Genomic DNA, 22,535 nt, shown 5'->3' with positions numbered 1-22,535 from the left:
TAGGAAACCTTTGCATTTGTCAGGTGCTTCATAGGCTTCAGAGCACTTCACAGCTGTTAATTTACTGGCTCTGAGAGAGAGACAGGGTCAGAGTTCTAACACCCCCTTGACCAAGGAGGAAACTGGTTCTAGAAGGAACAGGAACTTGCCCCAAGTGAGCAGAATGCTGGGATCCGACAGGCTTCCCTGAAGCCTGCTGCCCCCCGGGGGCTGGGGGAGAACGGCAGAGCAGGGAAGGGAGGCCATGATGCCCCCGTTCCTTCTGCTCCTTCTATACCAGTGCGTAAAACCACCATCTAATACCTCACCGTTCCTGAAGCAGTTTCCTGTCCACTGCCTGGGTTAACCCTGTGAAACAGATCATTCTCCCATTTGATCCATGAGGAAATCGAGACTTGGAAAGGCAAAGTGACTTGCTCCTAAGTGGCAGAGCCATTTGAGTCCCAGTCTGCTGCCTCTTTCCCTCCAGTCTGACCCACACACAGGCTCGCGGGCTGCAGCATCCATGCTTTGCACCCTCTCTCAGCCCCACTCCGCAATTCAAGACCAAAGACGGGCTCCAAGGCAGAGACAAGGTGTGGAAGGCCTGGGCTCACGAGAGTTTTCCGTCTGAGCCCTGAAGCCCCAGTGCAGCTGGCCTCGCCCTCGTGCTCTGACAGAGATCCCCACGCCTGGCCAAGCTTGGGGAGTCACTGCGGAGGGACTGAGGCCAGGAGAAGGGGCAGTGGTATGCCTCTGGCAGGACGAGCACACGTGATGAGGTCACAGGTGGCTGTCGGAAGGTGCCGCGAGTATCATCCAGAAATACTGGATGGACCAGGGGTCAAACTGGACAGAAGGCCAGAGCTGGAAGGGCCTTGTCATTGTGGGAAGGCCATCAAGCCAGAGAGGGCAAGACGTGTGCCCATGTGACTTAGCCAGCTGAGAGCTGCACCAGCAAAGCCCTTTCTCCACCCTGATCCACTGCCTCTCCCCAGCACTATAAGCCTGGTGGCCAGGGTTAGGTGACAGGTGGTGCCAGTCACCAGCCAAGCCTCTCGGCTTCGCCCCTTCTACCTGGCTCCCTCCCATTAGCCTGGGGCCAAGGAAGCTGCAGTCTGGAGGCTGGAGTGCCCCCAAGTGGTGAGAGCCTGAAAATTACTCTTTCTGTCACATCTTAGAAAGTTTAATTTCTTCTCCATGAGACAGGGCAGTTGCTGCTGCTCCTCTCTCTTGGCAATGAGCCTAAAGTTCATATTCCCCTCCCTATGTATTGAAAAGGGACACTCACACCTGTCCAGGATTTTCTGTCTGTGTACTAAGTACTTTGACATTGATTGCCAAAACCCTCACGGAAAAAACTAAGTCTCAGAAGGCTTAAGAGACTTGCCAAAGGTCACAGAGCTCATAAGGGAAAGAGTCAAGATTTGAACTCTTCAATTCCTCTGCTCTTTCTGCCGGCACCTGCTGGGTCTGAGCAGCAGGCATGCAGAAGGGGTAAGCTACCAGTCTGCTCCCCAGAAGAGCAAGACTCCTGGGAAGCTCAGTCCTCCCAGCTGAGCACATTTTTATGAGGAGCCCTGAGAACCCAGAGGCACATCTAGGTGGCAGTACCCAGAGGATGAGAATTTGCAACAAAAGGCATAACTTGAGCAAAGCACTTGGGTTCGTGATGCCCAGGATTGAAGACGTGTTCAGGGGCAACCCTGGGCACTTGTCGTTGAAAGATGAGTCCCAGCGAGGCACTGGCTGAATCAGGCCTGGAGCCCTGCATATCAGATCTTCAGCCTGCTCCGTGGCCAGAGAGGGAGGGCCTAGAGGGCATGGTTCTTGGTGTGGTCTTGGTCACCGACTGTGGCTGGATCGTGTAGATGTCATCATGGCATTTTCTCTGCAGTTGCAGTTGAGTAGAATTCTGCTTTTCCATCTTGTATTCCACCTCATCACCATGGGGTATGTGGTCCCCAGCTGCTCGCCAAGCCCGGGAACCCAGAGGGGGTGGAGTGGGTGATGGAGCGGGCCTGTGGGGAGCAGGCTCCATGCCGGGGTACACCCAGAGGAAGCCTGGCCAGCCCCACCTCCAGAAGCAGGATCACAGCGGAGGACACCCAGCCAGGCTAACAGATTGCACACCTGAGCCTCTCAGATCTCAGCCTCCTGTGTGGCTGTGCCAGGTTGGCAGCAGGATTTTGTCCATGTCCCCTTTTCCTAGAAAACTTGTTACTGAAATTAGGTGTTACCCGGTTCCAGCGCTCAGGCTTTAAAATTCCTGGCAGGCCAGCTTCAGCATTCCATAACCAACCTTACCTGAGCCAGACTCGGGTCCCACTCCCTCATGCTCTCCGTGGGTATCCTCTATCTCGCGTGCTGCTGAATCCAGCCAAATGGTTGGGACCGGCTGCCACAGAGCCGGAAGGGGGACTAGAACGTTTGCTTCCCTGTGGCTGCATCCATAGTCCCTGGGGACCCTGCTGTGGCAGTGAGGCCCTGCGTCCAGACCAGCTCCTGGTCCAGGGGGTATTTTCCTTTCTGAAGAGAAGAGATGTAACAGCTTTGCAGATAAGTACCAGCCCGAGGGAGTCAAATGGGTGAAATCATCTTTGGGCCTGACTCCAGCAAGACCAGCATCTCCAGGCTCCGGCCTTCCTCCTTGTGCCTGAGAGTCAGGGAAAGAGTGAGACTGCCCAGAGGCCACCTCCGTGGGTCAGCCAGACCATCTGGATCTATGGTGGGACTCCAGCTCTCCCTTACCCAAGGGGAGGAGGTAAGGCCAGGCCTCTGGCAACGTGGAGTTGTCTGTAATGACCTTTAGAGGCCCAAGGGCCTGTCCCCATCTCCTGACCACAAGGCCTCTGCACCCCTGTTTCATACCCCATGAGAGAGACTTGTTCTCGTGGCATGTACCATCCCTGTGAGAGAGCGTTGTATATCATTTTGTATTTTTTAATTCATTTTAATCTACAGGCTGGAATCTAATTTTTAAATTTCATTGGAACTCACATTTTAAAAAGAAAAACATTTAAAATAATAATAATAAACCTTTGACTGGTGTCTTCCAAGTAGTTTGATCAAAGAACTCATAGGTGTTTTCGAAACAGCCTGGAGTGTAAAGTCTGGAAGCCATGGCCTCGCTTGTGTGTGTGAAGTGTAAATCTGGTTTGGTTTTGTTGTTTTGGATTCTTTTGGGGTTTTGTTTCGTTTTGTTTTGAAGATCAGATAGTGATCACTCTGAAAGATCGAAGCCAAGAATTTGTAACTATGATATTTACTGTAAGCTGTAGAACATCCAGTAACTATTAAAAAAAAAGTTTCCAAAAAAAAGTCTGGGGTGACCAGACTGGTGATTCTTGGGGCAGGGGGACACTTCCTGAGTCAGTGAGTCTCCTGGGCTTCTCCCCATGTTAATTCTAAACTTGTTCTCACCAGTCAGGTAACACCAGGCAGCATCTGCAGGGCGGGCCTGGGAAGCGGCCGGCAGCAGCTGGACTAAGGTGTGTGATGCGGGGGCGCAGGGAGCCGCGATTACTGGAGGCTGACGTCCACTGAGTGCCCACCGTGGGGCCAGCGCTGTGCTTTACGCTGGTAACTCAGGCCTCACAGAGGGAGGCAGGGGAGCCCTGTGGTCAGCTCTGTCCTTGGAGGGGCAGTGCCTTGGCCAGGGTTTCAGAGCTGCGGAGACAAGAGTGGGCTTAGCAGTTTGTAGCCACAGAGGACTGTTGAGGGAGGTCATACGCGCTCCATCCCCGTGGTCAAGTGCTGTCAGTTTTCCATCCTAAACCTCTCTTGTCTCCCTTCTAGGCAAAGCCACTGCCCTCGTCCAGGCCTGGGCTTCTCTCCCTGGTTATCAGGGCACCTTCCCTCCTAAGGCCTGTCCCCTGCAGTCTGTGCTCTTAGCCTCCAGGTATTCAGCTTCCTCAATCAGAGAAAACACCGAGGCCCAAAGAGGTCGAGTGACCTGGCTCACACTCGGGCTGTAATGAACGCGCAGGACTCCTGACTCTCCAGCCCTTTGCACCAGACCAGGCCCTGGGCCCCTGTGGCCCCTTCCCGTTTCCTCTCCTGTCCTCACCTGACATGAAGCTCTCCTCCCTCGCTTGTGGCAGCAGAAACCTCGGGCGGGGGCGGGGGCGGGGGCGCTGCGGGGCTGTCACAGCCCACAGATGGGGAGGCTGCCAAGAGCCCTGCGGCTGCCTTCCGCTGCCCGCCCACCCTGATCTTCAGACCCCAGGCACGCTGCACCGCCAGCTGCTCCAGCTTAGACCCGTGGCGTACACGCTGTTCCCTCCCTGTGGGACACGCCTCCCCCCAGTCTCCAGCCCTCGACACGCCCTCCTCACCCCCTCCGTCTGCCAGGCCCACTTCCCTAGAGCTGTGCTGTCCAGTGGAGGGGCCGCTGGCCCCGTGTGGCTCTCGGGCCCTTGAAATACGCTCCTTGGTATTAAGAAGAAAGTGTGAAATACATGGTGCATCTCAAAGCAAAAGGTAATGGTTCCTTTTTATATTGACATGAAACTAGATATACTATTTAAATAAGGTACATTATTGATATCATTTAAAAAAATAAGTTCCCCTTTCTCTTTTTACTTAAAAAAAAATGTGGCTCTTAGAGATACACACACGGCACACACGCTGCTTCCACTGGACAGCACTGCCTCTCGGGTCTCCGCTGAGGGCCGGCCGAGGGTCCCCTTCCCCCCGCTGCCCTGTGCGCACCTGCCAGGCCTGACCCACGCATGGGGCCGACCGGGGCTGTTTAGGGAACAGCCAGACCTGGGAAGAGGCACAGGAAAAAGAAGCTTCTCATGACACAACTTTCCCACCTTTTATTACTCAACAGACGGGGCGGGGGCAGGGCAAGAGCCAAGGTTCAATAAATAAGAGAAACGGATGGCGGCGGGCCCGTGCCCGCACGGCCCCACATAAATAATGCGGTCACTGAGCCAGAGGAGACGGGGCTGGGCAGTTGCCCGCACTGTCCAGGCCAGGGGACAGACACACTGACACCAGAGGGACCTAGAAACCACTGCGGCCAGAGGCCCCCTCTCCAGCCCTGTCACACATCCCTCTCCAGAGGAGCTCCTGCTCTCTGAGGGGCGCTGAGTAGGCCGGGGCCCTGCACCACGGGGCAGGGTCAAGGCTGCTTTCTCAGTTCCAATGAAAACAGCAGGGCTGGGGCAGGCACATGCACTAAGCCCCTTCCGTAGGCAGAGCCACGGGCAGGCAGCCCCACGGGAGCCTCGGCGGTGGAGGCCCTGAAGCAGCAGGAACGGGGCCAGATAAAGCTACTACTGGGAGGGTGGCAGGGAGTCCGCTCTCCTCGCACCCGACGCAGCCCAGGGCCTGCGAGATGCGGGAAGGCCCTGAGGACGGAGACGTCACTGTCCCCGCTTCACAGTCAGAAAGGTTGGGACCCGGGAATGGCCAGGGACGGGCCCGGGATTAAACCCATGGCTTTTTATCAACCCCTCCCTTTGCAGGACCTGTCAGCAGAGGAGGGAGGGGCCGTCTACAGGGGCAAGGGTGCCAATTACCAAGGTCAGGGCCAGGGTGCCAGGGAGAGGGCCCCTCCCCCACCTGGCGGGGCAGCGGATGCTGTGGGCCCCTGGGATCTGGCCAGGGCTGGGCACGGGGTCAGGGACAGCCTGCAGGGAAGAAATGGGCGGCAGGGACAGGGAGGGGCTCAACCTGCTCCTGCACACGGCGCCGCCCGCCTGCCCACTGGGGTGGACGCGCCCACCTCTAGGCCTGGGCTCGGCTCTTGCGTCTGCTGGGCCATTGCTTCTTGCGTGTCCCCGGCCCAGCTGCAGTTCTGCCTCCTCCAGGAAGCCCTCAGAGCCTTCCAAGGCAGGGCTGCAATGTCCTCGGATGGGTCGGCCCCTCAGATGACCAGGGTGCTCTCGCTTAGCCGGACCACATAGCGGTTCTCCTGGGAGACAGGTGAGGCGTCAGAGCCGAGTGCGGGGGTGTCTGGACTCCCAGGAAAGGGGCCCCTGCCCTGGGCCCTCTGTCCCCCCCCCCCCAGCCCCCAATCTGCCGGCAGGGTTGGCCCACATGCCAACGGACGGCCTCCCCCTCTGGTCCTCACCTCGGCCTTGTTCTCTGCTGGCGGCTGCAGCCACCTGGCGTGGCTTCCACCACCCGCCAGCAGTGCTCGCTGCTCACTGGGGAGGCCAGGCTGGGGGGAGTCGGGGAGCTCGGCCCCCGAGGGCGCGCCCTCTGTGACAGTCCTCACCTCCGAGGCCCCGGAACTCGTCCGCTGCTCAGGAATTCGAGCCACTCGGAACCTGTGAGGAGACGGGGTGCACCAGCCCCGCTGGAGGGGACCCGGGTGTGGAGAGGGCGGCGCCCGCCAGGGTCACACAGCAAGTGCACGGGTCCTCCCACCCCCTGACGGGCTCCAGCACTGCACGGCAGGGGGAACAGGCTCTCGGCCTGAGAGCCCAGGTGGGAAGGGAGCAAGGACCCTGCCCTGGGGACCCAGGGGGCTCCATGCGAGAGCAGAGCCAGGAGGCCACCCCCGCTAAAGAGCCACCCTGAGGCCACTGTGCAGGGCTCAGCCAAGGGCTCCACGACCCCCCACGGCTGTGATGTCGTATCTCGGCCTCACCTGCCCACAGACAAGATGGTGACCTCGCCCTGGCGTCCTGCCTTGGCCGCCCTGGTTGGGTTGGGCAGGAGCCTGGGAGCAGGAGTAGTGGCAGCTGCGGCCTCCGGGGACAGCAGCACCTCAGGCCACTTCTTCTGACTACAGCGGGAGCAGCAGGAGCCGGGCTGCGAGGCCAGCCCCTGAACCGTGTGGAGGTGGTGGCGGTATGAGCAGATGTGCGGCATGCTGGCTGGGCGGGGAGCCGGTCTGTGAGGACATGGGGTGGGGGGTGGGGGGGTCACTGGGGCAGGCCAGGCCCAGGAGGGAGGCCTGGTGGTGGCCTGTGAGGACACAGTGGGGGGTGTCACTGGGGCAGGCCAGGCCCAGGAGGGAGAGAGGGGAATGGGAGTGAGGGGAGGGGACACACCCACACGGTGAGTTCCCAGGAGGCAGGCTGACTACCTGGGGTCAGGGCCCCCTGGCCCCACTGCCCACTCACCTGGGCAGAGGCCCGTGGCTGGTCTGCACCAGCTGCTTGCAGTGATACTCCTTCAGCAGCTCCTCCAGGGCCGCCGCGTTCTCTGGGGGCAGCTGCGGTCAGAACCCGGCTCTGGGCCGCGAGGGGCCCCCGCCCCCGGCCCCCTCCTCCCCTGCCCAGGCCGTGTGCCTTTTCCTCCCCCTCCCAAGCGAGCACAGGGAGAAAGGGGTAGCTCCCTCCGCAGCGCTGGTCAGCCAGGGCCGGGCTGGCCTGAAGCGGCCGGCGGGAGGGAGCGAGGGCCCCAGGAGATGGGGGGGCCCCTTCCCTCACCTTTCTTCTCTGTGATCAGGCGCACCAGGACCCCGATGGTGTCCTCGTTGGCATCCTCGGCCCGGTAGGCAGGGTTGATCCCTGAGGACGAGAGGAGCCATGATCCTAGGGAAGGAGGCGGGGAGGGGCCGTCGTGGGCGCACAGGCTGCACCGGGATGTGGCAGCAGAGGGCGCCCCAGCCCAGCGTGTGTGGCGGCCACGGCCTCCCCTCTGGTTCTGGGAAGCTCATTCTCACCCTCGCTGCATCCCCAGGTGCTTAGGGGCTTCAGGGCCACCTGGACTACACGTCCCTGCAGAGAGTGGGGTCCAGCCTCTCTGCCCAGAGCCTCCAACAGCCCCGGCGGACTCCAGGCCTCTCACCTCCCTCCACAGCGCCCTGTCTACGTCACTGAGGGCCCTTGCTCGGCCCAGGGCTCAAACTCAAAGGCACGAGAATGGGCCACACAGTTCTGAGCCAGCAGCAAACAGCTCCTAGGACAGGCACCCGTGCGGCAGGCAGCAGCTACAGGGAGTCCGAGGCTGGGAAAACAAGCGCGGGTCCAGGCAAAATTGGCCTGAGTGGCCACCTGTCTGCGTGCCTGATGCTCCTGTCCCCTCTGCCTGCTGCAGACCGCAGTGTCAGGGGCTAGGACGGCTGCTGGCACGGGAGGCGCCACTCAGTCTTGACGCGGCCACCAGGTTCTGCGAGCAGTTCATGTGCAGGCGGGGCCCAGGCCCTGGGGAGGGGGTGGGGCAGAAGGAGCAAGTCTCTCCCTCTGGTTCCAGGGCTCGTAACTCAAACCACAGCCTGGAGCTGAAACCTGAGCCTCGCGGTGCCCATCCAGCAAGGCTGCCCTGCCAGCCCTTCAGCCAGAGGTCAGAGGTCAGCCTGAGGACCCAGAGGGCAGTCCAACCCGTGAACCACACACATGACTACAGCCCCCGAGAAGTCCAGACTCCCCCAATGGGCAGGGCCTCTCCCAGGGACCCACTGAAGCCACTGGCCTCTGCTCTGCCGGCGCTGTCCCCTTCGGGCACCTCACCCTTCCTTTCCCTTGGTCGTTCTGCGGTGTGTCTTCTTCACAGCCCGCATGCAGCACCTCCAGAAAGCCCTCCTGATTAGCCCTCTCCTGGTCAGACCCTCCAGGCCCAGCAGGTTCCCTCTGGTGGCCCCCAAGCAGGGCCGGGCGGGCCAGGCCAGCCCGTGCCCTCTGGCCTCCGCACCCGAGCCCAGGCGGGGCCTCACCGCTGCCTCCACCGCCTCCGGGGCCAGGCTCCACCTCCTTGTGGGCGGTGCAGTGGTAGCCCTTCCGCTTGAGCAGGTTACACACCAGGATGCCCAGCAGCCCCATGAGGCAGAAGACGGGCACGATGGCAATGACCGCGTACTGGGCCGCCGTCTCCTCGGCACTGCTGGCCCGAGTGCCGTTCCCGGGCTGCCGCGTCTCCCCTGCACCGCTGGCCCCCGCTGCCACCTCCACGCCACGTCGGGTGCGCTGCCCACGCTCTGAGCACCACAGAGGATGGAGGCAGGGAAGAAAGACAGAGGCAGACAGGCCCAGGGCCCGAGTCACTGCGCGGGGCGTGGCACGGACACGTCCAGAGCCACCCACGCCCCACGGGGCTGGCGCAGCAAAGGCCAACTCACCCCCCCTTTGGCGCTCTGATCAGTCAGGACACAGACCCCGAGCCCCCTGTCCATCCCTCAGGATGGGCCAAAGAGGTGAGCAGAGGGACCAGGGACCCTGGATCCTGCCTCCCCACCACCTGGCCTATGAGTCAGCCGCCTCAGAAGGTGACCGGTTCAGCCCCAGAAAGGGGGTGTTGTGCCCTTGGGAGGGGACAGAGACAGTGGTCAGGATGGGAGTGCTAGCTGGCCACCTGCTGGCCGGTCTCTGGCACTCAGAGACGGGGTAGGCACAGACCAACTGACCACATCCTGCTGGACACCCACTGGCCACACACCCTCCCTGGGGCGAGGGGAGTGAGGACCGCACTGCCCCAGTGGACACTGCAAGGCCCCATGGTCTAAAGCTTGCCAGACCCCTCCCCGTGCCCCCACCAGTCCTAGCCCCCACCTGCCACTCACCATAACAGCCCCGAGGACCCAGAGGCGCCCAGGAGCATGGCTGACAGGGAACACCCGGGACCTGGGAAGGGGCAAACCACCTGCAAACAGGGAAGACGTTACTGAAGCCCTGAAGCTCTCCTTAAGAGAGGCTGGACCTTCCTACTGGGCACCCCCACTGGTCCTGACCCATCCCATTTCACAGAGGGAAAGACTGAGGCCCGCGCAAGAGCCTGAGTGAGGCTGTGACCCCAGGACCTCAAGTCCCAGACACCTGTCCATGAGCCCCCACGCCCCACCCTGTGGCTCACCCAGGCTGGCAATTTCCACATAGTGTGTCCCGAGTGGCCGTGCCCGCCTGGGCCTCCAACCTCCCTCGAGGGCTGCAGCGGGCGTGGGGCTGGCACGGGCTAGAGCCCCAGGAGGCTGAGAAGGTACCTGGGGAGCAGGACCTGCAGAATGTGCCCTGCCCTGGGTCCTGCAGGAGGGAAAGAATGAGAACAGCGCCAGGAGCCAGGCCTGAGGTCCCTGGCTCTGGCCCTGACTACTTCCCAGGAAAGGCAGACGGGCAGGCGAGCTCACCAGCTTGGGCTCCTCCCCGGGTGGGCACTGCCAGGGGGGTGTTGACGTTGGAGTGGCCAGAGGCCAGGGCAGCAGCTGGAAGAACAGGGCAGGACACGCTGAGGGAGCAGAAAGCACCAGATGTGGCATTTCTGGGGCCACCTGCCCACCACTAACTCCCAGACACCCCAGGCACAGGGGCCACTGACCACACAGGGCCACCTCCAGGCTTTGGGGACACTCACTAACCCCAGTCCCTTGTGCCACAAGTAAACTCTGCCTGTCCCAGACCTGCAAGGAGACGTCACATCTGCTTCTGGGAAGGGCGGAAAGCCCCAGAAGGGCTGGATCAGAATGGCAAGGCCCTGGGTCTCTGAGTCGCACCCTTCTCGCTAAGCAGGGCGAGGAGGAGGAAGTTCTTCCGAATTCCTCTCCAGTCCCACCCCGCTTCCTGCTGCCCGGGCCCCCACAGCACAGCTGAAAATGTCGCCCCCCCCCCCCCCCCGCCGCCGCCTTTGCCATCGCCTCGGTCAAGTCCACAGCCGGCTGGTGCCTCCCACCCTGGACCTTCAGCTCCCTCTCGGGGACCACATCCCCCCTCTGTGACCTCCCCACGAGGCAAGGCCAAGGCCAGGCTGTTCACGCCCCGGCACCCACACAGGGCATGACAGGTCCCCCAAAAAGGATCTTCTCAATCTGTGTGCCCCCACTTCACGAGGCGCTCCCTCGTCCCACGGCAGCTGGGAACTACCTGTCCTGAATTCCGCCTGCGGGGGAGGCAACCCAGGCCTCCAGCTGGGCTGCCCCGAAGGGCAGAGACAGTGTCACTCGCACAGGAAGCTCCAGGGCCCTCCTCCAGCCCCAGACTGGCTCCAGCACATGCCAAGCGCTGAGGCGCCAACTGCGCTGGGAGCGGCGCCCACGGGCACGGGGTTCCTGCGCAGCGGGCTCGGGACCCACCTTCCCCACGATCCCCCCAACTCACCACAAGGAGGCAGGACAGAGGCCAGTGCCAGGGGCTCAGCTTCATCCTCAGGCCCTGCCCGCCTGGGGCAGATGGAGGGGAGGCTCAGCCGGAGAAGGACAGATGGACAGCTGCCGTCCTCCCAGCGCTGCTTCCAAGACAGGGCTGGACAGGACAGTGGAAAGGCGTTGCTGGGCAGGTGCTGCCGCGCTCCAGGCACATTCACCACTCCAGCCCCTGCAGCCCTGCGCAGAGGAGGGGGCGCCCTGTCTGGGGCCAGCCTCCCAGGGCAGCACAGGCCTGGGGGGCTTCCCAGAGGAGGAAGGGCTTCCTGCCTCTTCCATAAACAGCCTGCTGCCCGAGGGCCCAGGCGGGGGAGCATGGGAGGAAGGAAGCCTACAGCTTCGGCCCGGAGCGGGAGGGAGGCTGGCAGTGCCCCAGCCCAGCCTCTCTGCTCTCACCCCAGCTCTCAGGCTCCTGCCTCTCAGAACTTGGGGCCACGCGCCTGGCCGCCCCTGCTGCTTCCCTGCCTTGGCTCCTGCTGCTTCTGCTCCCAGGAAGGCCTTCTGTCTCACAACTTCAAGCCCCACACCAAGGCCTCTTTCTGGAAACTCCTCTGGACTCCCGTGTCCCCAGAGCGGGGTCTGGCACCCAAAGCTCCCCCGATGCCCTCAGTCCTGGTGCTCCCAGGTGTCCCATGTCCACAGCAGGCTTCCCAGAGGTCTGTGGTGTGCCTGACCGCATCTCTTGGGCTGTAAGTAGACCTCTGGGGGTGGGTGGGGGTGTCACAGCACCTTCTGTCCCCTCTCAGGCACCGGGCACTGCCCTCAGCACATAAAAGGCGATAAACAATCAGACACCGTCCCTTCCTTGAGGCGCTCGTGTCCCAGGGGGCCCAACAACCAGCAGATAAGCTTGAGGGTCCCCGTGCCCGCTGGAGCGAAGTGCCCTGAACCTAAATAAGGCACTGGCGGGGGGGGGGCCTGGCTGAGCCCCCAGGCCCAGGAGTGTGGCCCCCTCTGGAGAAAGGTCTCCGGCCAGCAGACAGGATGGAGGCGTAAGAAGGATTCGGATGAGATGACAGGAGGGGCAGAGGCAGAATAAGGGAGACATCTTCCCAAGAGGCCTGGCTCCAGGCTCAGGAGGGTGAGGGAAGCCTCACCCTCGTGGGGCCTTGGGGACAGGCCACAGACAGCCTCTGACCCCCAAGGGGGAAGCAAGCCCAGCAGGTGGAGGGGGCCCCACCTGGAGCCCCGAGCCACCTGGTGCCAAGCCCGGCCGAGAAGCAGTGCCTGCAGTGCAGCCCTGGTTGCTAGAGCCCTCGGCCTCCAGGAGGCCTGAACTTCCCACCTGGAAAGGAGCCGGAGGAAACTGATCTGCCCGCGCCGGGCAGCCTGGCCTGGTGCAGACCTCAGCGGCCAGGGGTTTGAGTTACACCACGGGGGAGGGAGAGGGATCGGTCACACCACCCTCGGGACTCTCCAGATCTCCAGCAGTGGCTCTCGGCCCAAGGCCAGCTCAGCGGAAAAGCCAGGACAGGAGGTCCAGCCACAGAGCAGAGTGAAGGCCACACCCTGACAGTTAGCACCCAACAGGTGGCACCCCCCAGCCCCATCCTCCACCAGTTCCTCCTCCAACATGGTCACAAGTGTCCCTTCCCCCGCCCAGCCCAGCTCAAGCTCCTCTCCCCGCGCCCTCCTCCTTCGTTCTTCATAGGTCTAAACCACAGACCGGACAGCCAGGCCTAAGGCCTCAGGCTGGCCCTGCAGGCCTGCCAGTCCCCAGAGCCAGCACCCCTCCACGTCCCTGGGGTGGGCCCAGAGGGCTGGGACAGGGGTGGCAAGTAAGAGGCACAAGAGCCACAAGAGCCACAGAGAGGCCCCGTCCCACCCTGGCCATGCCTGGCACCTGCTGGATGACTGAGCCCACGGGGAGGGGCCGTACAGCTGCTCACCCCCAGACAGACAGGGAGCTATGAGCTCAAGAATTCCAGAAGGAAAACGGGGTCCAAAGATCCAGACTCCAGGCCCACTCAGGCATATTCACAGACACGCGCCCCTGACGCCTTCTAATTACGCGCCTTCTAATTACGCAAACCAGCACTTAGCCCGTCTGGCCGCCACGTCTCTGCTTACGGCAGCTCCCTCGGCCCCACGCTCTGCCAGACTGAGCCCCCTGGACCTGCCCGGGCGGCAGCCCCGGCCCCCGCTCCCGCCCCCTCGGGGACCCCGCCGCTCCGCGTCCCCTCCCCGCCTCCAGCACCTATGCCCCGAACCCTGCAAACCCGACTGAAAAGCAAGTTCGGATGGAGCCCCGCGGCGGGGCGGGGGTCTGTGAGGCTCCATGCCCACCCCTCCGCCTTCCGAAGGCAGGGCGGCCGGTGCCCTTCCTAAGCCCTCCCTGCCGGCCCCAGGGGCAGAGACGGACGTCAGCCTAAAAGCCATCCCTCCAGATACCTGCCCCATGGCCACCAGTGCCCCGAGGGCCCGGCGCCCCCGCTGCAGCTCACGGGGCCTCAGTTTCCTCATCCGCAGGATGGGGACTCAGCAAGGCTGCCGCGAGGCTAAGTCAGGTGAGGAGCCCCGACAACGCAGGTCATGTGACACCCCCGCCCAGGTCTCTAAGTGGCCCTGAGCGCTGGCCTTCACCGACAGCAGCCAGGGCAGGGAGGTCTGGCTCCTTCACCGCAAAGCCTGCCCTCCCCCAGCCGGTGTCTACAGCCCGAGGCTCCACGAAACAGGCTCCGACCAGGCACGGGGGCGAGGGGGGGGGGGGCCGCCTCAGCCCACCCCCACCCTCTGAAAGATGCCCGAACAATTAGAACCAGAAATTCCCTGGAAGAAGGCCAACTAGCCAAGCTGCAACCAGGGCCCCAGGCCGGAGGCGAGGGTGCCCCAGGGAGGTGCAGCCCAGCCCTGGGGGCCGCAAGGAAAGAGGAAGCTGTGTCACTGCCCAGGCCTCCTCGGCCAGCAGCTTCCCCTTTCCCAGAACTGAAGCTTGCGGGGTCACCGGCCGGCCTGGGGCCCCACCCCCGCGCACTCCTTTCCAGCCTCCCTGGACTTGTGGTGGCGGCTGAAGCTGCTCCGAATCCCGACCGACCGTCGTCGTCTCCCACCACGCCGAGCCCACCCCCACTGACAGCAGAGGGGTCTCCGCCCCGGGGTCTGGCCCCAGCGCCAGCCACTCCTGCCTCCCACCGGGCACTGGCACCTGCTGTTTCCTCTGCCCAGAACCCCACCCGTCACCTGCCACCTACCTCCCCTCGGAGCTCAGCTCTCAGTCACTGCCTCCTGGAAGCCCCGGAGCACCGCCTCACCTGTGCGCCTCACCTGGGCGCGCCCATCCTGCCAACCAGCCCCCTCCCCAGCCCCCACGTGCAGGAGCACCTGCCGGATCAGGCAGGGCTGGGGGGTCAGGAAACGTGCTCTCAGGAGAGGGTCCAGCCTCTCCCAAGGTCCAGAGGGCCAGGCAGCAGGCCACCGGGAAGGGAGCCCAGAGGCTGGGTTTGGGGAAGCCCAGGATCGGGCCCCCTGGGCTGACGTGGTGAGAAGCGGCCTTCCCTGCTGGCTCCGCAGCCCGCCCCAGGAGGACTGCGCTGCCCGCTGGGAGGACAAGATGAGGGAACTCCCATTCAACAGTGAGCTCGGCACCTGGCGCAGAGCAGGCCTCGGGAAACAGCCACCGAGCCTCAGGGTCCCGGGTGGAAGGTGTGGAAGTGGCAACTCCGGGTAAACGTGGCAGGGACGGCACACACTGGATGGGAGGGCTGAGGTGCGAAGGCACGCGGCCTGCTACACAGGAGGCAGCCAATTAGCCAGGGTCAGTCCGGGAGGTGGGAGGGTGCAGGAAGAAAGAAGGCTCTGGAAAGGTTGGGGGGCAGAGCCCAGGGGGCACCGAGCCCAGGCTGCAAGCTCAGAAGCCTGCATCTCCCCCAGGACCTGAGCGGCCTGGAAGGGGGGCGGGGAGGGGGTGGAACCCCTGCATCTCCAAAGGCGCGCTGGGCTGCCAGCCAGGCGAGGCCGGACTGGGGACGCGGAGGCTGGAGGCAGGTACCAGCAGTGGCTTCAGGCCCGGGGACCTCCCTGCAGCCTCGGGAGACTAGGGTTGCCTGGAAACACAGCTGGACAAAGGCCTCCCTCGGCCGTAGCCGCGCCCGAAGCAGGAAGACAAAGGCTGCCCATCAATAGCGAAATCCCGGTTAGGAGAAACCCACTGGTTCCCTGGCAACTGGGACTGAAGTAGGGCAGTGCCCACAGCGGGTGGCGTGAGGACGGCCAGGCGCTGCCTCCTCTTCATCCTTCACCCTCACCGGGAAGAGAACCAACCCGCACTCCCCCAGGCCGGGCCTCACCCTACGCCACAGTCACAAGAGAGAGTGCCTCCCGGCCGCAGCCCTGGGGGAGCCAAGGCTGGGGGAGGCCACCCGGCCTGGGTCACCCGGCAGGCCGGCAGCTGGAGGGGCGGGGACGGAGCCTAGGTCTACCTGACCGCTTCCCAACTCGCCTTGGGCCCCTCCTGCCCTGGAGGCCGGCCCAGGGCCTGGCACACTATACACGGCTTCAATGTTTGCCAACCTGGTGGCAGAGGCCAGCAAGCGAGGGACACTCAGGAGGTCGTGCCATGGAGCGAATATCACGGGCATCCAGGCAGGCCCCCGGGGAGACGGTGCCGGGGCCTCCACGTCTTCCTGCACCCCTCACACAGCCCTGGTCTACACCGGCCGGGGCGGGGGAGCACTGGGACCCAAGAGAAGCAGGAAGCCCAAGGGCAGCAGGAATTCCCGGGGGAGGCCGAGGGAGCTCCCAGGGGGAGCCCGGGATGCCCAGAGGCTGCTTCAGGCCCAGGGCCCCCCGCCCCCCCCCCCCCCCCCCGGAAGGCACCACCATTCTCATCCCCACCCCAGCCTCAGGCCGTCACGCTCCCCCAGGTCACACCCCAGGCAAGACAGACCCGCAACCCTGCTCTGGCAACCCTGCTCTGCGCCGCCCCCAGGCACAGAGGGGGCAGGTGGGGCTGAGGGGCTAATTGGCCCTTGAGGTTCGGAAAAGGGCTGAGGTGGCCAGACGGGCCCACCCAGCTCCTCCCGGTCTGGGTAGAGGGTTTTTGTGTGTGTGTGCTTTTTTTTTTTCTTTTCCCTTCTTTTTAGGGCCACACCCACAGCATATGGAGGTTCCCAGGCTAGGGGTCGAACTGGAGCTGCAGCTGCCGCCTACACCACAGCCACAGCAACACCAGATCTGAGCCACAACTGTGACCTACAGCACAGCTCACGGCAACGCCGGATCCTTAACCCACTGAGCAAGGCCAGGGATCGAACCCTCAACCTCATAGTTCCTAGTTGGATTCGTTTCCCCTGCGCCACGACGGGAACCCCTCAGTCTGAGGAAAGCTGCAGTCCCTGCCCCCTCCCTGAGCTGAGCCTGGGCTGGGTGCAGGGCAGGCACCCAACACCCATTCCCCTTCCAGGCCTCACAAGGAGGAAAGTGAGGCTCCGAGAGGCTAAAGGGAGACAAGGTTCGCCCATTGGGGTGGGGCAGGCAGCACAGCCCCCGCTCCAGGCACCCCAGGCCGGGTAGTCCCGCTGCTCCCACACGCTTGGCACCACGGGCTTCCTGCAGGGAGGCTGGGCTGGGGCCCCATGACAGGATGGCCAGGGGCCCAGGAGGGCTGGAGGGCACCCCCCTGCCCACCAGCTCTTGCCACAACCACCTTCTCCTCTGAGAAGCCACCTCTGCCTCCTACCCCGGCCATGTGTCTGTACCCACCACTGCTGTGCCAGGGCAGCCCAGATGGCTGGGCACAGGCCCTGCCCCATCACCCTGACCAGGCCGACGTGCGGAGGCTCAGAGAGAGACTGAGGGGAGACAGGCCCAGCCGGCCCCATTCTCCAACACCCTCAGCCTCGGGGTGCTGGGGAAAGAGCCCCCTCCTCCAGCAATTCCCAGGTCAGGCTCTAACCAACATCTTGACAGAGGCCAGCCCAAGGGGGGGGCTGGGCCCGGCACAGCCCCGCCAGGGTCCGAGCTCTAGCTCAGGGCTTAGCAGCTCTGTGCCTCCAGCAATTACACCCCACACCCCCCACCCCAGAGGTGCAAGGTCCTCCCTGCAAAGAGGCATCCTGAGAGGGTAAGTGTGCCCGCCAGGCCTCTCCCCAGTACTAGTTCTCAAAGCCCACCCCAAAGAGCGAGCGCAGAGCCGAGCAGCATCCAGCCAAGGTCACCCTATGGCTTGGGCGCAGGCAAGGGTGCTCGGGGGACCCGACGCCCACCCCACCAGCATGCGTGGACAAGCCTTGGACTTCCACGGGGAGCCCTGGGTGCCCACTTCCCAGCCGCACACAGGCCTGTGTCCACCCCTGCACCCACGCCAGCGGAAGCCACGGTCAGGACGCAGAGGGGTGCCAGCCTGCTTCCTCCTCTGTCATCTGGGACAGCTCTGCCTGACCAGCCGACCGCCTGGCGTGGCTGGAGGATCCCTCGGGCATCAGGGAGCAGTGACGCTTACAATCAGGCCTCAACTCAGGTGCCACCTCCTGCAGGAAGCCTTCCTGCCTCCCTGTCAGAGCGGATCCCTCTCCCGGCCTGCAGCCGCCGCCTCCCCGGGCTCCCTCAGGGAGGAGGGCAGCAACCGCACGCGCACACGGGAGGCACACGCGGCTCCGAGCTGGGTCCCGGCTTCCTGGCCTCTCCACCTGCACACTGGGGGACCCCGCCTCGAACTCGCTACAGCGCCCCCGAGCCCGCTCCTGTGCCAATCAAGGGCACGCTCCCAGGGTGGCCTGGGAATGAGCTCTGGCCTTCCAGGCATGCCGGCCTGGGTGAGGACTGCAGGCCCCCTCTCCCCTCTGGGCCTGGAGGGGCTGCTGATGGCCTGGGCGGGAGGCGGAGGGTGTGAGGGCCTCTCAGCCCTGCCCAGGGCTGAACACACAAGGGGTGCCTACTGGCTGATCTCAGACCAAACCGCTTCCCCTCCGCCCACCTGGCACATGGGCTGGCACCATAACAGAGGGGGTGGGCTTCACCCAGCCCGCAGGGACCCAACAGCCCCACCAACACCTCCTCCTCCCCCCACAGGTAGCCGGCCTTCCTTCTTTAGAAACTGATGCCAGAATCGCTAGGCAACCCTTGCCTTGGCCTGGCAGAGGCGGGCTGGGGGTTGGGCAAGCGCGAGTGCCCGACTCCCATGGCAGCACCTGTGTGACTCAAACCAGGACTGGCCTCTTCTCCTCTGCCCTCCGAGCCCAGGCTCCCCCAGAGCAGCCTGGGAAGGAAGGGGACACCTGCCAGTGCTGCTGGAAGGGACCTGCGCCCAGGGCCTGACACGGCAGGGCCTCAGTGGGGAGCTTCCTCTGCAGGCCCACAATGAGGGCCTCCCCTGAGGACGCCACGGCAGGCACAAACGCACCCCTCCACACAGGCGGTGGCCTTGAGTATTTGGCCCTAACCCCCAGCACACATTGGGGAGCAACGGAGACCCCGAATACAAACCTCCCTGTGCAGCCCAGCACACAGTAGGCCCTCAGCCCACAGGGACTGCCCTTCCTCAGCACAGACCCAGCGGCAGGAGACAGCAGGCTGCTGGCCAGGCTGGGCCCAGCCGGGCACATGCTGCCCACACAGGCCCCACCCCAGGCCTGTTCCCAGAGGTGGGAAGGGACCCGCACAATGAAGAAGTACTAACACTGGGCTGGGAGGGCTTCCTGGGTGAGGGGGTGGGGTTGGGGCTGTCCTGATTGGCCATGGAGAGCTCTAGAAAGGGGAGACAGCGAAAGCAAAGGCCGAGGAGAACCACGGCATGTGGCAGGGAGAGAAGAGGGTGAAGATGTAACGTTCAAAGGGTCCTGGGAGTTCCCGCTGTGGCGCAACGGGACTGACAGTGTCTTGGGGGCACTGGGACACAAGGCTCGATGCCCCGCCCGGCACAGTGGGTCAGGGACCTGGTGTGGCCACGGCTGCAGCTTAGGTCACAACTGCAGCTGGGATCTGATCCCTGGCCCGGGAACTCCATGTGCTGAGGGTCGGCCCCAAAAGAAAAAAAAAAAGGGTTTCTGGAAGGAAGACCTCAGGCCAGGATGAGGGGTCAGGAACAGACCTTGAGGGTAAAAAGCCTGAGCTCAGGGAGGCCGCGGCGGCATGTGCGCGGGAACTGGGGGCCCCCGTGATTCCGTGAAGGCACCACGCGGGCCTGCTTCCAGGCCTGGGCCACGTCCTTCGGCGCGGACGTGTGGCAGGACAGGGACAGGTCCTCTGCCTGGAGGGTAAGATCGTGGTAAGTTCCAGAACTCCTCCAAACCTCGGTCTCTCCCGCCATAAAGCGGGACTGACCCTTGGCGCAGAGGCAGGCGGCTCAGGGTCTCCCCTCCCCGGCCAGACACAGGCACCTCCCTCTGGTGACTGTCGCACAGTCCCAACGGGGGCCCCACTGGAAGCCCAGCCTGGCCCCACCAGCGTCCCAGTCGCGGGGAGCCCAAGTTCGCAGCAAGGTTCGGTGTGGGCAGGGCACGGGTGGGCCGGGGGCTGGAGGAGGAGGCCGGCCTGGGTTAACCCTTCCCTCTCCCTCCTGCTCCAGGGCCCTGAGCTATTTCCACCTCTCTGCTGGGGATGGAAATAACTCAGACTCGCCCCAGGAGACCGACACAGCTATTCTGATCGGCCCAAGAAGCACGACTCCAGTCCTGCCAGGGGCGACAGAGACACCCTGGTTCCCAGCTCCAGCTCTTGGCCAAGCAGCATCAGCGGTCAGAGCCACCCGGGCCTCCGGGAGGAATGGGGACGCCGAGGCCCCAAGAGGGTGGGCCCACGCTCAGGTTACTCCCAAGCCTGCCCCTCAGCCCCGCAGCACGGGGGCGCCCCCAGATCACTCGGAGCAGGGCCGCAGGGCCTCTCTGGTCTGGGGAAGGTCACCTGGGCTCACGATTCTCCCCCCACTCCTGGAACCTGGGCTGTGCTGCCACTCCCGACACCCTCCAGAGCTATAGGGATGCTCCCGAACCAGTCACAGGCTCCAGAAGGCCAGAGGAGGGCCTTTCTGTGACCTCTGAACAGGGGTGAGAGCTGGGGGGAGGGAGGAGCAGGAGGAAGAGGAAGCCACCTAACCCACATAACCCCCCCTCCCCCATTTCAGATGTGTGTGCAAATCCACACCACACTCAGAATTCACAATGGCACAGCCTGCTAAGGCCACGCTTGCCAGCCCGGGTTGGAGAGAAGGAAGCCCAGAGAAGCCGCAAGCAGGTATTAGGAAGGAGAGTGGCCCTCTCCAAGCATCCCACAGGGCTTCGGGGACAGGAGACCCAATTCCAGTCCTGCTACTGTCCTGACTCTGGGTGACCTTGGGCAAGTCACTTCACTTCTCTGAAAAAGTCACGGCATCTCAAAAGCACTGCGAGGATTCAACAAGAGCACAGCACCAAGCGTGCAGCGCAGCCCTGGGCACTGTCCCTCCAATGCTGCCCCCGCCCAGGAGGCAGAGGGTGAGAGCCGTGAACCCCCGGACCCTTCAGCAGGTGCCCCTGCACCCAGGCACCTGACTCACATTCCCCTCTGCATCCGACAGACCCTTCCGAAGAGTCCAGTCCAGTGGAGAAGAGGCCCTGCTCCAGCTCCTGCTCTCAGAGACAGCTCGTGGGGTGCCTGCTCCCCACTTCCATGAAGGGAGCTGAAGACATGCCCCGGGCCAATCGATGCCTACGGATCAGAATCATGGGCTTGGTCTGCGGAGCTGTGCTTCTAACCCTGTCACCAGCACCTGGGTGCAGCCCCAGGTCACTTTGTCCCCAGCAGACAGCTTGCCCCCACCCCCCACTGCAGTCCTCCTGCCTGAGGGAGGGAGGGGACAACAGAGACGGCTGACCCCAAACAAAGAGGATCCCACAGCGATGATTCACGGTCCATTCACAGCCCGACACCTCAGGCGCAGGAAGGGAGACTGAGGCCCAGCCAGGGCGGGTCCCAGAGCAGGCCTGTGCCCGCCCCAGGGAGAAGGGTGCCAGGGACCAGAGCTGTGCCAGGCTGCCCGGACCTTCTCTCTCTCTCTCTCTGTGAGAAAGAGAGAAAGAGAGAGGTGGATACCTGAAGGCCCCTCAGCTCCTCAGTTACATCCAGATATGTCACCACACCAGATGCCACTCAGCCTTGGCCCCTCTGCCAAGCCAAGGCACTCAGGATCCACGCACCCCAACTAAACTGAGCTAAGGGGCACCTTCTTGGGGACAGCCCTGGAGAGACCGCTGCCGTCCCCCCACCACCCCCCCACCCCCCCGCCAGGCTAGCAGGTGTTTAAGGTCCCTCCTCTTTCGGCCTCTTATGCAGGGACACACACACACACACACACACACACGGCCCCACCTGACCCCTTAGCGGTTCTTACATGGATCTTCCAGCCTCTGGGGGCTCCCTCCCTCCATTGCACACTCTGTCCCGTTAAGGGGACCCTGGCCCTGCCCTGGTCACGCCCCAGGCCGCACACATACCCAGTGACCGCAGTGACCCAGGGGCCCTCTCGCAGCGGGCTGGGGTCGGAGTCACCCGCAGGGACCCGGGGGCTCTTTCTCACACAATCACACGCACACACTCCGCCTGTCACAGGCACACAGAGCCCCTCTGTGTCTCCCGTTCGGCCCGGCGTCACCGCTGGGTCCCGGCCCCACGTTCGCCGGGGCTGGGCCGCCTCACGCGCCGTGTCACTCACAGTCACGGGCTGACACCGTTCGGAACCACCCCTCTGGCCGCCCCCGGGCGCCGCCGTCCCGTCCCGCACCCAGTCCTGGTCTCGGTCCAAGTTTCCCGGGCCGAGGGCGCCTCCAGGGTCCGCCGGCTCCTCAAACTGCAAGTTGCGCCTCTGCTTCCCCACCGCGCACGGCCGGGCCTGGAGTCGCGGCCGGAGCACGCGCAGGTCCGGGGGCAGGGGGCTCAGGGACCCGCGGGCGTCGGTGCGCGCAAGACGCCAAGACGGGACGCGGGGGCGGCGGGGGGGGAGGGGGGGGCGCGGGGACCGGGCTGCGGCATCCGTCGCGCCGGCGAACTTCCTCGGGAACGCGGGGAGGCAGGGGGCGCCGCTCGGGTCCGCAGCCCTCTGGCCCGGGCCGCGAAGAGCGGCCTCGGGGCCTGGGGCTCTCCGCGTCCTCCTTACCTGGCCGCGCCGCGGCAGCTCCAGCAGCCCAGCTCCGGGGTCGTCGACGCGGAGCCGGGCCCGGGTTCGGCGAACGCACGGGCGGCCGCGCCGGCTGCGCGCCTTTTGAATGAATCGCCGCCCAGGCCGGGCCGGGAAGGCGCGCAGCACCGCCCCCGCGCGTCACGGCCGCCGGCCCCGCCCCCGACGTCAGAGCCCGGGCTCGCCCCCGCCTCCCGCCCCCGGGCCCTGGAACCCGCTGCCGGGCTCGCGCTCTCCCGCCCCGCGGCGCTGCTCTGTGTCGCCATCTCTCTCGCCCCCCCGAGAACTGCAGGGGCCGGCGCCGGACGCGGCCTCTGGGCTCGCCTCCTGCCAGGCGCCAAAGCGAGAAAGAAGGGGTTGCAAGATGCAAAATAGACTGGAGACTTGGATGCTGCTCGCAGACCTGTCACCATTGCCAGTGCAAACGGGGCCACCAAT

The 22,535-nt window shown here is 64.1% G+C and overlaps 1 protein-coding gene across 3 annotated transcripts; it reads right to left on the bottom strand.

The window, feature by feature from the left end:
• Nucleotides 1–4,782: 4,782 nt before the first annotated feature.
• Nucleotides 4,783–22,173, bottom strand: RELT (RELT TNF receptor). Of its 3 annotated transcripts, XM_047752770.1 has the most exons (11): nucleotides 22,077–22,173; nucleotides 10,968–11,111; nucleotides 10,004–10,078; nucleotides 9,733–9,899; nucleotides 9,443–9,522; nucleotides 8,600–8,860; nucleotides 7,374–7,454; nucleotides 7,065–7,146; nucleotides 6,587–6,832; nucleotides 6,065–6,263; nucleotides 4,783–5,905 (listed from the first exon to the last, which is right to left on the bottom strand). In XM_047752770.1, exons 2-11 carry the CDS (start codon nucleotides 11,010–11,012, stop codon nucleotides 5,858–5,860), a joined length of 1,284 nt encoding a protein of 427 aa, XP_047608726.1. In that variant the 5' UTR covers nucleotides 11,013–11,111; nucleotides 22,077–22,173; the 3' UTR covers nucleotides 4,783–5,857. The 3 variants fall into 3 exon arrangements, with proteins under 3 accessions (XP_047608726.1, XP_047608724.1, XP_047608725.1); XM_047752768.1 differs by lacking the exon at nucleotides 22,077–22,173 and having other exon boundaries at nucleotides 10,004–10,101; nucleotides 10,968–13,151; XM_047752769.1 differs by lacking the exons at nucleotides 4,783–5,905; nucleotides 6,065–6,263; nucleotides 22,077–22,173 and having other exon boundaries at nucleotides 6,602–6,832; nucleotides 8,397–8,860; nucleotides 9,733–10,101; nucleotides 10,968–13,157.
• Nucleotides 22,174–22,535: the final 362 nt, after the last annotated feature.

Source organism: Phacochoerus africanus, chromosome 11 (genome assembly GCF_016906955.1).
Source record: "Phacochoerus africanus isolate WHEZ1 chromosome 11, ROS_Pafr_v1, whole genome shotgun sequence".
Taxonomy (NCBI): Eukaryota; Metazoa; Chordata; class Mammalia; order Artiodactyla; family Suidae; genus Phacochoerus; species Phacochoerus africanus.
This window is presented reverse-complemented; position numbering and strand designations above follow the sequence as displayed.